General features: G+C 43.2%; 1 protein-coding gene across 1 annotated transcript in view; it reads right to left on the reverse strand.

Annotated features, from left to right (window-relative positions):
- The window catches only part of PCGF3 (polycomb group ring finger 3), a 155665-nt gene that overhangs the window by 36393 nt on the left and 104234 nt on the right, over positions 1-15038 (reverse strand). Inside the window, exon 2 of the mRNA XM_077475394.1 lies at positions 12177-12294. Within this exon, the coding sequence (XP_077331520.1) occupies positions 12177-12285 (109 nt within the window). The 5' untranslated portion in view covers positions 12286-12294. The remainder of the gene's footprint in view (positions 1-12176; positions 12295-15038) is intronic.

Here is a 15038-nt window from a genome sequence, read left to right on the forward strand (position 1 = left end):
AGACAATGTAGTGACTTCTCTTCCCTGGAACATGGTTTTAGAAGAAACAATGGCAGGACAATATCTTGGTTCAGGTGGAAACCTGAGACCACTTTTGGTAGAAAACCTGAACGAGGGCGCAACACCACTCTGTCCTCATGAATAATCAAGTATGGCTCTTTACAAGAAAGATCAGCCAATTCTGAAACCCTCCTTGATGAGGATATAGCAACCAAGAACACCAACTTCCTTGTCAGAAGGACTAAAGAAATATGTTGTATTGGTTCAAATGGCTGTTCTTGTAACACTGACAAAACTAAGTTCAAGTCCCAAGGGTTTAAAGGAGGTCTGGCTGGCGGATTAAGCCGCATCACCCCTGGCATAAAACCCCAGACCAAAGAATGTGAAGCAAGTGTTTTTTTTTTTTAACTAAAACCGATAAAGCTGAGACTTGGCCCTTGATAGCAACTCAAGGCCAGCTTCATCTCCCCCCCCCCCCCCCCCCAATTGTAGAAAGGCAGGAATTCTGCCTACGATATACTTTCAAGGGTGCCAACCCTTGGACTCACACCAGGAAAAACATAAGCCCCCCGGACTCTATAATATATAGTTCTGTAAGCTGGTTTCCTTACATTAGTCAAGGTAGAGATAACTGACCCAGAAAGCCCACGTTTCTTCAGAATGTGGGTTTCAATAGCCAAGCCGTTAAATTTAGAGTTCATAAGGTAGGATGGAATATCGGCCCCTGTAAGAGTAGGTCTGGCCGTAGTGGAAGGGACCATGGATCCTCCACTGCCATTATCTTTACAATTTCTGCATACCAGGACCTTTTGGGCCACGCTGGGGCTACCAGAATTACTGGATTTCTTTCCGGCTTTATCCTGCAAAGAAGTTGTGGCAGCAACTGAATAGGGGGAAATGCATAAATCCATGAGAACTGATCCCACTGGGTAACCAACGCATCTGTTCCGCATGCGAGTGGATGCTTTGTCCTGGACACAAAGTTGACCAACTTGATGTTGAATCTGGACACCAAAAGATCTACGTTCGGAGTCCTCCATCTTTGGCAAACAGCACAAAAAATGTTGGGGTGAAGGGACCATTCCCCCGGGAATAATCGCTTGCGACTCAAGTAGCCCGCTTGCCAATACTCTACTCCCGTAATGAAGACTGCCAATAGGCACGTAAAAATTCCTTTCTGCCAAAGTTAGAATATGGTTCACCTCTCTCTGCGCTGAGACTCTTAGTGCCCCCTTGGTGATTGATATAGGCCACAGCTGTGGCATTGTTGGATTGGATCCTGACAGAACAATCCCGTTACCTGAAAGTTCAGGCCTTCAAAGCCAGACATACTGTCCGAATCTCTAGCATGTTAATAAATTGAGTTGTGATCCCCGATAAAAAATTCAAGAAAACTGATACACAATAATTTTGGAAGAAAAAACAGAGGTTATGGGGTAATTTTCAAGGGCCGTTACTGCGACTGCAGCTAATATGACAAAACCTACACAGTTAATAGAGTGCCTATGGACTATCTTGGTACTTGACACAGGTAAATCAAAAAATATATAAAAAAATAGAATTTTTAATACTCAAAGAAAAAATTATACATAGAATGTACAAAGACAGTTACAATCAGGCAAAACATTACATTATAAAAACATCCACCACAACTATACAACTGTTGGGTTTCCCTGTAAAGTTTTATGCTGAAGGGTGGTGTGGCAGTATTCCTCTCCCAGTTTCGCGGTCAAGAACCGCTTCTTCAGGAGGGAGATCTATGGAATAGGCAAATAGGGAAAGCATGTTGACGGGCAAGGCTCTTTCAGTTCTTGACCACTGTCCCTAAACAGTTGTCTTTTCTAACACTGCTCCCCAGCCTGAAAGGCTGGCATCGGTCGTTACCACCTTCCAGATAACTGGTCTGAAGAATTTTCCTTTCAGCAGATTCTGCATTAGTAACCACCAACTGAGGCTTTGGGACACCCTTGGGAACAGCCGCATTGGCAAGTCTAAAACTTAAATAGTTTTGTTACAAGCAGACAGGATAATGTTTTGCAACAGTCTCGAATGGAACTGGGCATAGGGAACCGATTCGAATGAAGCCACCATCTTTCCTAACAACCTCAAGCAAAGGTGAATGGAGGGATCTCCTTTTGACTTGACCATCTGCACCAGCTCTCTTATGGAATTGATCTTTGCCTGAGGCAAGAACACCTTTCTCTGTGCTGTGTCTATGATCAGACCCAAGAACTCCAGCCTTTTTTGTGGTTTTAAGGAAGTCTTCTCTAGGTTGAGAATCCAACCTAGAATTTCCAAGTAACTGGTTGTAATGTGCAAGCTTTGCTCCAAACGAGCCACCAACTGGTCTATTAGTAATAGATCATCTAAGTACGCCAAGACTTATGCCCTGTGCTCTTAACCTGGCTAGAAGTGGGGCCAGGACTTCTGTAAACACCCGGGGTGCTGTAGCTAGCCCGAAAGGCAAGGCTACAAACTGGAAATGCTGCTGTTCTACCTCAAACTGCAGTAACCTTTGGTGAGCGTGAAATATAAGAACATGCAGATATGCATCCCTGATGTCGACAGATGCCAGAAGTTCTCCTCCTTGTAGGATAGAAACCACTGACCTGATCGACTCCATGCTAAAGGAGCGGATCTTCAGGAACGGATTTAGATTCTTTATATCTAGAATGGGTCTGACATCTCCAATTGGTTTTGGTACTGTAAAGAGGTTTAAATAAAACCCCAAACCTTGCTCTTCTGTGGGGATTTGTATGATCACTCCCTGAGCTATTAATCAGTCTAGTGCCCGAAACAGAGATTGCCTTTTCCCTGGATCTTTGGCAACATTTGACCTCAGGAAACGAGATGGTGGAAAGTCCCGGAACTCGTTCGTACCCCAGAGTTACCATGGAGATGACCCATCTATCCTGAATTTCCTCTTGCCAGACTTCTGAAAACTGCAGGAGTATTCCCACCCCCCCACCATGGCGGGTGGGGGGGGGGGCATCTTCATAATGAGGCTTTAGAATTTTGCTTTGCAGCTTTTTGGCCCCAGGACTTCTTTTGAGCCTGGGCCTAACCCTGAGGTTTTCCTCTAGAGTCTGACGGCAGCAGCCGTCTCCACTGCCTAGAGACAGAAGCCCCTGGTGCAGGAGAAAGCCAGCTTAAATTAAGGGTGTTTATACTTTCTTTTGACTGGCAAAAGAGTACTTTTCCCACTGGAAATCATGTGGATGTATTTGTCCAAATCATCCCCAAATAGCCGATCTGAATGAAAAAGAAAACCAGTCAGGAGCTTTTTACATGGTGCTTCGGTTGAGTAATTTTTTAACCACATGATTCTACGTATGTGTACTAGCACAAGCGCAAGACGGGACACCTGGTGAATAGAATCTTTAATGGCGTCTATGGCAAAACATAATGCTTTTGGTAGTTTGGCCAAATCCCGGGTTTGTTGTGCAGGAACCTTTTTAAGGGCCTGTCTAAATTGGTCCTTTAGGGATTGACAGATGCCCATTGCAGTGACTGCAGGCTGAGTAATGGCACTTGCCAAAGAAAAGGAGGATTTTAACAGGAATTCCAACCTTTTATTTGCTGGATCCTTAAGCATGGGATAGAGAACTGAGAATCTCTTTGGGGGGAGAAAATGCTTATCCGGGTGATGCCATTCAGCATAAAGCTTTCTAGTAATGCATGGACAGGAAACGTATGCAAAGGCTGTAAAGGTTTTAAAGAACCCAAGGAAGAAACTGAACTTTTAGCAGACCCAGTTAGGGGTAGCATGAAAGTAGAACAAACCATCTCCGTAAGAGATTGTATCAGCAATTTCTCAGATTGCGAGGCTGAAAAGGGTTCATCTACCATTGATTGTTTGAGGAGTCATTGGTTTGTCTTTCCTCCTGATCGCCTGAGAGTAACACCTCATCCTGTACCCACTGTTTCCTTTGCAAAGAATCTAAGTTGGGGGAGGGGGATCTAACATGCTTCCTATCCATTTGAATGGAGAATGTGATTGAAGCCGCTAATCTTCCTTCTAGGCCCTGCAGGGCAGAGGAAAAGGCATCTTCAGTCAGTCACTTATACAGGGGCTGAGATGAGAGAAGCAGCTGCACCACCAGTTTGTTCTAATGACTCATCCTGGCTTGCCATAACTGGCATTTCATGCGATGACAGTGTGGAGACATGAGAGGAGTTCCGAACACCTGGGGGTGGAATTTTTGGTACCTTTTTGGTCTTTGTGGTGTCTTAGTACGCATAGACCTAAGCACAAAAGCAGAGGCACTATTTAAATGCACTATTTGCTGAACATAGTTTGACAACGTAATGCCGCTATACAAATTCAAGCTAGTGCTGGGAAAAATGTCCTTTCCATACTGGAAATGCCCTTTGCAGTCCTTACGTGCCCCACCGCTCCTGTGTCCCGAGTGCAGCCAGGCTTGCTTCTCCTTGCTACAGCCGAGGAGAGACTGCACCATGTGAAACTTTTAAGCCTGCGCCGTGTGTCCTCATGGACGCTGTGTCCTACACACGGCACCGAGCCTACGCCCCGCCCCCTCAGTCAACCCACCCCCCTCCTTTCATTTGAAAGCTGGGGGGGTATTACAAGGGGGTACAACAACTGCCGATTCCCTAACCCTCCTGGTCCATTCAGGGGGAGAAAAGCATGGCAGATCCCTTACCTTGAGAGGAATCCAAGGCAAGCTGAGCTGAAGCGAAGACATCAGATTAAGGTATGTGCACAAACTCCCTCTAGTGGAGAATTAAGGCATGACAACATTAAAAACCTTAGGTGGACTTTAATAGTTCCTAGGCTTCTTCCTTACCTTATCCCCACCACAGGATTCTGCTGAGTTAACAGACAGAACCAATCTTCACCCATCACGGCGGGCTGCGTTTTGCAAATCTTCAAGGACTGGGTCCCTTTTTATTGGGGTTCCACTCCCTTGGACCTGTTAAAGCACCCAGCCAGAAAAAACTTTCGGTAACGTAGCATGATCAAAGCTCTGGGTCTCGGGGTCTAGCCCTGCAAAGAGGCGTTACAAGCAAAACCTTGTGCTTTCAGATATGAGGCCCGGGTACAATCCACCTTGGCCTCAGACGCACTTTTAACCACTTTCAGACCGGACCATTTTGCTGGTCAAAGACCAGACCACTTTTTGCGATTCGGCACTGCGTCGCTTTAACTGACAATTACGTGGTCGTGCGACGTGGCTCCCAAACAAAATTGACGTCCTTTTTTCCCCACAAATAGAGCTTTCTTTTGGTGGTATTTGATCACCCCTGCGGTTTTTATTTTTTGCGCTATAAACAAAAAATAGAGCGACAATTTAGAAAAAAAACGCATTATTTTTAACTTTTTGTTATAATAAATATCCCCCAAAAATATATATAAAAAAAACACTTTTTTCCCTCAGTTTAGGCCGATACGTATTCTTCTACATATTTTTGGTAAAAAAAAAAATTGCAATAAGCGATTATTGATTGGTTTGCGCAAAAGTTATAGCGTTTACAAAATATGGATAGTTTTATAGCATTTTTATTAATTTTTTTTTTTTTTTTACTAGTAATGGCGGCGATCAGCGATTTTTATTGTGACTGCGACATTGTGGGGGACCCATCGGACATTTTTGACACATTTTTGGGACCATTGTCATTTATACAGTAATTACTGCTATATAAATGCAGTGATTCCTGTGTAAATGACACTGGCAGTGAAAGGGTTAACCAGTGGGTGGCAGTGTAGGGGTTAAGTGTTCCTAGGGGTGTGTTACTAACTGTGGGGGGGTTGGGCTTTCATTTAGTGAACACTGATCTCTGCTCCAATCACATGGAGCAGGGATCAGCATCACTAGTTGCTAGGCAGAATGGAGAAATGCTGTTTACACGGCATTTCCTCCTTTCAGCCATCCCGTGAGGCGATCGCGGGTATGCCCGCGGCGATCGAGTCCGCGGGTCCCGGCGCGCTCCCGATGGCAGGGCGGCATTGAAGATTGGACGTACATGTACGCCAATATGACTGCCCTTGCCATTCTGTCGACGTACATCGTCGTGCGCTGGTCGGGTAGTGGTTAAATGATCCGGTCTTTGGAGGTTATTTAAATCCAGCATGGATCTCTCCTGGAGCTCCTCAGAGCACATCTTTACTCGTGACCAATACCTTAGACACTGGAGAAAAAAACAGAGGTACTCCTGGTAGGGGGAGGGGTTATATAGGGTGTGAACTTCCTGTATTGGGTATACCAGCGTCCATCACCTGAAGGTGCCTATTATACCCACATAGTGATTACTATGGTGCTCTGTGTCCCGTGATGTACGATAAAGAAATAAAACACCTACAAGGGTTTTTAAAGTAATTTATTAAGGCAGCTCCATTGTCTCTTCCGATTTATTCTCTCCTCTCCGACTAATCTGCCTCCTTTGCTGAATTCTTCTGCCAGTTCTTCTCCCCTCTCCAGAGGGCGGACACCCTAAAAATAGAAAGTGGCGGCCTCCACCGCCTGCCCTGGGGCCACCCATCCAGCACTCGGTCAGTAGACCGCAAAGCAGCGGCCTAAATTCTCGGTCACCTGCCATGAGTGCGTGGCTTGCGGGGGATGGGATCGGACCGATATGAGCTGCTGAACGGAGGGCAGACACCCAAAAACAGAAAGTGGCGGCCTCCGCCGCTCGCGGGCCGCCCACCCAGCACCCGGTCGGTAGGCCGCGGCCTAAAGTACAGCCACAGGCGGTCCCCTGATCGTGGTTGTCCGGTCACTCGCCTCCTAGACCCAACCACTGCAGCAGGTGGGCCCAAGGGATACCCCCAATAGAAACCCAAGGAGTGGAAGGGGGGGGGGGCACAGGTTGTCCAAAAAGCACCTAGGGCAGAAGCATGGGCTTACCCGGGAAGGGAGGGGGGTTGGAGGAGAACCCTGGAGGGAACGACCACCCCAGGGAGTACCTGCGCCCAACACCATGTCCAGGGAAGGAGAGGGGGGTCCTTTACTTACTGATCCAGCGAAGCATGGTGTAATGCTCACAGGCAGATCCCCTTGTCACAGAAGTGGGGGGGCTGTCGCTCATGAGAAACAATGAGACTCAGGCCGAGACCCGATTGCATGTGGCCTCGTGAGACGTTTAACTCGCAGGGCCAGCCCCCGTCCAGTGGGGCTATGTCGCAGCCCATCTACTGTGTAGCTGCGGTCTGCACACGCTCACTGGCCAGACCACTGGATCTTAGTGTCCAGCCTGTTGCCCAGCCTGGCAGTAGATTGTAGATCTCATCTGAGAAAAATCCAGTAACAAAGAAAATAACAAAAAAATTCCCACAAATACAGATCCCAGCAGGGAACGAGGGCCTTACTCCTGACTAGGCAGGAAAAAAAACTGAAGGCCTATAGCAGAGAGAGGGGTGTATACCCCCTAGGACTGCCCATAGGCGTAGTCAAGTTATTTTTTCTGCCTAGTGTCCTACTCCTGTATGGGGGCAGTATAACCCTATGGTTCAGAATAATTGAGCGCTTTCCGTCAATGAACGAAAGAGAAAATATTTTATTTTTTTTCAAAATTTTGGGGGTTTTTTCGTTTAACAAAAAATTCAAAAACCCCAGTAGTGATTAGAGAATATGTAAACCCAACATTTCATATTCTTGGTATGTGCCTGCTGTACCATGTATTTGTATGCTGTAAGTATTCTGTTCTCATTGTATGAGGACCTGGTGGTGGCACCAGGCTCAAAGCTGGAGTTCCAGTAACCACCAGCAGGTGTCTCCCAGCAGCTCCCTGTGATCAGTTCCACCTGGCCCCAGCTGCTTAAAGAATACTTAAGTCCCAGCTATACTATTGCAACTTGAGTCAGTGTTTTGATTGACTTGCTTGCTGCCAGATCCATCCCGCTCTTGGGCTACCCGTGCATCATGTTCCCTTTCTGCTGCTCGCTGTGTTCCTGTACCCAATCCTTTTTTTTCTCGTATTGCCCGTTACCCTTGCTTCCCATATTGTATATATTTTGTATATAGTTCGTTTGCTAGTCGTTTCTGTCGCTTAGGCATTTTTGGTTATGCGTGAAGCGTTAATTATGTTCGCCATTTACTGTTGTGATTGTCTTTTGTTTCACTGTAAATAAATAACCCTGCACAGCCTTTCACTTGGAAGATCGGTGTGCTACTGGTTTTCCTACCCAGCTCGTATGCAGCTAAGAGCAGAGAATATGTAATCACTTATAAAAATAAATAAATAAAATAAAAAACACATTATAAATACTTTTTTTTTTTTTTTTTTTTTTTTTATATGTATACACAAATGTTTTGCCTTTCATTTCTATTTTAAACTGAATGGGTTGTTTTACAAGGTGATCATTAACAATCACTTTAAAAATACCACCAAAAAAAAAAAAAAAAAGCTCTATCAAAAAAGTTATAAAAATTGGATTTGGAGTACAGTGTTGCATGACCATGCAATTATCATTCCAAGTGCGACAGCACTGAAATCTGAAAACTGGCCTGGGCAGGAAGGGGGTGAAAGTGTCCTTATTGTAGTGGTTAAGAAAAATGATGCGATATTTAATTTAGAATTGCCTTGTTCTTATCTGTAAGGCCTGCCTTCCCTAAAAAGGATGTGGTCTAGAGGGGAGCATAGCCAGGTATTGAAAATGGTTAGAGAGGAGCTGCACCTTTAAAAAATATATATTAAAAGCCAGCAGCTACAAATATTGCAGCTGCTGACTTTTAATAAATGGACACTTATCTGTCCCAGGGTCCAGCAATGTCGGCGGCAGATGACGAGCAATCGCTCGTCTCTCCACTGCCCCCGCCGCCATCCTCTGTCAGGGAATTGGGAAGTGAAGAATTACGACTTCACTGCCTGGTTCCCTACTGCGCATGCTCAAGTCGTGCTGCGCGTCTCCACTGGTCCCCGCTGTGTCATGGGAACTGTTTGTTTCCCAGAACGGGGGGGCATCTGCCGCTAGCTGCAGCTAGCTTGTCCCGGAAGTGGGTGCAGATACCTGGATTATCCAGGTATCTGCACCCCCTCCCCCCTGAAAGGTGCCAATTGTGGCACCGGAGGGGGGGAGGGATCAGATGAGCGGAACTTCCACTTCAGGGTGGAGGTCCGCTTTAAGAAAAAATAAGAAATTTATGGCAGCAACAAGTCTCAAAAAGTTAGGACAAGGCAACAAGAAGCTGGTAGGTGGTACTAACAAGAAAGAGCTGGAAGCTAATTAGGTTAACTGGCAACAGGTCAGTAACATGATTGAGTATAAAAAGGAAAATCTTAGGCTGGCCATACACTATACCATTTTCTTATTCACTTTCCTTTAGATTTACCTTCAACTATGTAGCGCAAGGTCCTGCATGATTGCATACCAATTTAAATGGTTTAGGTTTGACCTCATATTATATGGTTTTGGTAACTCTAAAGCAAAGTTGAACAAGAAAACTGTATAGTGTATGGCCAGCCTTAGAGGGTCAGAGTGTCTCGGAAGAAAATATGGACAGAGGTTCACCAATCAAAATCAGTGTCTAAAAATTGACAAACCATTACAGAAAAATGTTCCTGAATGTAAAATTGTAAAATATTAAAAAAATATGGAGAAAGCCCTTTGCTTAAAGCAGTACAAAAATAAAATCAAAAAACACTACGCTGTCAAAATATCAAATAGCAGCTAACACAACAAAATAGATATCTTGTTCAAACAAAATTACATAAAGTGTAGCACTAAAACAATAAATAATGTGACCACAACTATCCACAAATATATGCAGAAATTATGTGTTAAAATTAAGTGAAAATGTAGTGATACATGTAGCATCAAATGTATATCACAGTGCTTAGTATACCATCCAATGTATATCTTATTCAATTAAGAATTCCATACCATTTCAAAGTATACAATATACTTATATATGCCCAAATACAATAACACAATGTATATAAAAAAAGAAAATACGTGAAAAAATGAATAAATATGAAATTATGTAAAGGCCTATCAAAAAAGGAAGAAGATCAAGTCCCACGTGTGAAGTTGGATATTACATATCAAGCAGACCACCAAATCATTGGGATGCAACATGCAGCCACCCGTGTAATGATACCACCACCTCTATAGATGTGTTCTTACCAGGTGGTTCTGACCCAAGAGAGCATATATGCCAAGGGTCACACACGCTTATATGATGACGACAACAGGTGGATGGAACTCACAGATAATAGATTTCCCAAGCTTTAAAGAAAGTTTCTCTCCAAATACGGATAGATATTACCAGGTTCTCTCCCAACACATGAAAAGCCAAACTCCAACCGAAGAACATATAGAATGGAAGAACAAGGCCATATAGCGTAATTCCGTATAAAAGATAAAATGTATTAAAATAGTATAAAAATTTGCCTCTGAGAATGTATGCTGCAGGTCTCTCTCCCAATCTCGTATGTATACTACTCTGAGACTCAGCAGACTGCAACCTCTTGTAAAGCATGGAAATAGAGTGAAGAATGGGGTCTACAGACTTACATAGCCTTCCAAATGGTGTCAAGGAGGAAAGAGGTCGGATAGGGTGAGGTAGACTACCAATAAAGTGTTGTAATTGTCTATAGCGCCATTCATCCATCGAGAAGCGGCCAAAGTGGGAGAGTAGCCAGTCCATGGAGACTAGGCCTTGCTCGTGCACAAACCTCCCGCATCACATCTTCCATCCCTTGCTCACATGCAGAAATAGGATAGGTGTTCCCCTGGGGTGAACCAGGGGAAGCCCCCAAGAGGTGCAAGCAGGGGCACAGGCTGCGATAGCAGATCCTGTGTTTAGTGTATCCCATAACCTCAGCACATGGACAGAGACCGGTGGCACAAAATCTGAGAGGCCTCGACAATCCTGGGGGAGCCATGGGGCGTTCTGCCCTTGTTTTAACTTTGGATAGCAAAAAAAAAAATTTTTCTGCCAGTAAATGCCATATACAGCCCACTTCCTGTTTCTTGTCTGGTCATTAGCCTAGACGTATGACATCATGCACAGCCCTCTCGCTCACTCTCGTTAGAATCTGTCAGAAAGGGGGGGGGGGGTGAGTCATAAGAGGGCCAATGAGAGCTTCAGGGTTGCAGAGCTGGAGGTGTGTGTGTAAATCCAGGAAGTGAACAGACAGCAGCTTCAGCTGCCCAGAGTTAAAACGGTTGCAGCCATTCACAGTGGAGGGAGATTTATGCAGCATATTTGGCAAGTACAGAATCACAGTATATATAAAATAAATATGTAAAGTGGTTGGAGGGAAGCTTCAGAATTTCAAAGATGTTTTTATTACAAATTATGTGAGCAGACTGCTGTTCCTCTTTAACAGACAATGCAGAAACACAATATTGGGTGCCTGAGATCTTCATGGCTTCATAGTGGAAGAGACCAGGTGCTTAACTGGCCTCCCTGCAGTCCAGACCTTTCACCAATATTTTGCAGGGGGAAGTCCAACTGCAAGGTGAGTTTTCATTTTACCAAACGTTCAGACCCAATTGCAGCTAATTATTCATTAATAACTTATTACACATCTTTTTCTCTCTCTAGTGAAAGTCCCTGTATTTGTTTTAGAATCGGCTTCTTGTATTCCCCTATACAGCAGCCCTTATACTGGGAGTGGGATGAAGCAGAACTGGAAGCCAATGAGATATGCTGCATCCAATAATGCTGAGACAGAAGATGCTGATCGGAATCAAGAGCAGAATAAATGGATGGCCTCCTCAGTATGCAACATGATATGTTAATGTAATATTAATTTTACGGTTAGCACAACCATTTGGCTTTTTTTTTTAGCTTTTGTTTTACTCTATTTAATTCTGCCATTAAGAATTCACTACCTTACCACATAAGGTTATATCAAATTTACTGGCATCCACTGAAACATCAAGGTCAACATACATCCTACACTGGAATGGTAATGTGGGCAACACGTGGTCTCATTAAAAGCCTGGTTAGCCAGGTTGATTGTTTTCAGTATAGTCCCAATTGTTCTCCAAATTAACCATTGCTGCTGTGCTCTACAGCCCTTAGTGTATGCATACTTGTATTAAATAGGTGTATAAAATCTGCATAAATGTCAGAAAAAAAAAAAGAGAGAAAAAACAAACCATTTTCTTAGTAAACTGCTGTTCGCTGCCAATGGGTCGCTTTTCACTAAAATTTCAGAGCACAGCATGACCAACCCAAACAGATTTGTAAAAAAACAATACTTACAGGTATGTAAGCACTCTGTCACAGTAGTGGCATCAATAAGGTAACCATTGCACAAGCGACATGTGATGTGAGCATTGATATCCCAGAGTTTTATCTTTCTGGTCAGCATCTTTGGTGTCTGGAATAAAAGAGAAAAATGGAGGTTAAAGAGATAACAAAATGAAGAAAAAAAATTCAATATAAGCAACACTGAGGTATTAGTGATACAATACCAAGCAATTCAGATTATGCTTTTTTTTTTTTTATGGAATACTAAAAGCACTGCATGAAACAGTAGGTTTGGGTGAAATGGTAACTTTAAAGGATAAGGGTGTAACATGTTATTAACTCAGCAGGTACAGGCCGACAGCTACACTGACAGTCTGCAGGAGCCTGAGATTGCACCTGTGATCTGCTGATCGCAGGTACAATGCTTTACAGGCTCCTAATAAACCAAAATTAAATGCACATTTTTTTTCCTGCAAAAAGATTTGCATTTTTTTTTTTTTAAAGGTGAACTTATCTGTTAAAATGTAAGTTAACCCTTATGCCACGTACACACGACCGGACTTTGACGGACGAGTTCCGACTGACTTTCCGAATGAACGGACTTGGCCACACACAATCACACCAAAGTCTGACGGATTTGAACGTGATGACATATGACCGGACTAGTATAAGGAAGTTCACAGCCAGTAGTTGCCCTAGCATCAGTTTTTGTCCATCGGACCAGCATACGCACGAATGGATCTCTCTATAGCAGTGATGGCGAACCTTGGCACCCCTGATATTTTGGAACTACATTTCCCATTATGCTCCTGCACTCTGCAGTGTAGTTGAGCATCATGGGAAATGTAGTTCTAAAACATATGGAGTGCCAAGGTTCGCCATCACTGCTCTATAGGAACTGGGTCCAGTGGAGTTCCGGCCGAAAAATTTGAAACATTTTGAAACAATTTGAAACAATTTGAAAAAATTTCTAAAGTCCGTCAGATTTTTGGACAGCAAAAGGTCCGATGGAGCCCACACACGGTCGAATTATCAGACGGAATGAATCCGTCTGACCTTTGCTGTTGAAAAGTCCGGTTGTGTGTACGAGGCATAAGAAACAAAAGCACACTATGCTGCCCCATATAGGTATAGCAGCATTTTGTGCTAAACCCTACCTTCCAGCTACGGCTCCCTTTCTTTTTAAACAATGAAGTCAACAACTGCACTTAAAAGAAGCTTCTTAACATCCTCCACAGCCTGCAATGGCTCTGTCCCGAGCTAATATGGACACGGAACAGATTTTGTGACCAGCATCACTGCTACGGGAGGGTGCACTGTCCTGTTCTTTTTAGGCCACATTTATTGTTATATCTGTTATGTTCGCTTAGTCCAGTGTAGTAACCCCCAGGTTTTCCCTCTTTTTTCCCTGTGCGCCTGATGAAACAGAGTCAAACATGATGAGCAATACTACTAAACTTGCAACTGTAAAAGCTGCAAGCAATATGTACGAAAAAGCTTTTCTTTATCCACATGACCAGGCATGGAATAATGTTAAAAGGTGTCACATATGTTTAAATATTTCAGTTATGCTATCATTTTTAAATTATAATTTTCATTTATGTTTTGCACCAATTAATAAAATATGTATATTTGTTAAAGATTGTTAAAGGCAAGCCAAAAGCTTATTTCTAGTTTTGGATAAAGTGTGGATAATTGGAACCTTGGTCGGGTTTTCATTGCTATCTGAGGCTCTGTTAAAGACATTTACCTTCACTTCTTGCCCTGCTGACAATGTTTTGGCAGACAGGAACTGAAGGAAACTCTGAAACAGCAAAACAGAACAAAAAATAATAATAATAATAAAATAAACAAATTTATATTTTCTGCATTTCTGTTTGAGAGTCCTTCTCGCTTAATAGCTTTCCCCCACAGCTATCACAGGTGTCCCCTGATAACCTGCTCCTTGCTACTCTGGTATTGTATGAAGGTCACCAGTGAGATCGAGGGGGTGCGGGTCTCTCAAGGGGAAAAAAAACGTAAGGTTTTTAGGAATCTCGAGTCAAAAAATATTTTATTAGTGACAAGGTCACTTAAAAGCACACCAACCATAAAAGAGAAATGTGATGGCTGCCATTACCGACCTCTTAGAAAAAGTCTAGTTCCCTGGCTGATCCTGGCTACATTCTGAGCCACTAGAATGTAGGTGAAATTAGATGCCCTGATCTTTATACATGTTCTAAGAAACCAACGCAAGGTATTAAGGCCAAATGGATCTACACTGTTGACAGTTAAGTAGCGTTTTCAAAATTAGATCGGCAATAGCAACCTTAATATCGCTCTCAATATAATTCATTTTCATTTATTTACAATCAAACGTGTGTGAGGTAATCAAAAAAAACATTTAAGTGCAAAGATATGATGGGCTTAATGGCTAAATGAAGAATAGCCATAATCCATTTCAGACTACAGGAAAAAAAAAAAACATGCTTCTAAACCTCATTGCAAATAGCTGTTCTACACTTATCGAACCACTAGAGGGTAGCAAAAATCAAAAGTTAGAAAATCTTTTTTCTTTCCAAAGGACTGAGTCAATGTGTGAACCAATATGCACATTACTATGGGGTCCTTTGCACAAAAGCATATATTTTAGAATTGCATCATACTAAACAACATCTTATAAACAGCACCCTTAAAGGTTCGGAAATGTAAAATGTAGGCATGTAGTCCATGCAACAAATGTAGACAAGCAGGTAGATATGGCTGTGAAATCTGTAAATGTATACTGTATGCAAGTACTTTGAGGAACATTTTGGACATTCATCTAGGATTAAAAGACTTTCGTATTTGTCCAATAAGACAAGTACACACAAAGCTAACTGGATTTCGGCTACT

This window comes from Lithobates pipiens, unplaced genomic scaffold, assembly GCF_037356315.1.
Source record: "Lithobates pipiens isolate NorthernLeopardFrog02 unplaced genomic scaffold, aLitPip1_a1.2 Scaffold_13, whole genome shotgun sequence".
Classification (NCBI taxonomy): Eukaryota; Metazoa; Chordata; class Amphibia; order Anura; family Ranidae; genus Lithobates; species Lithobates pipiens.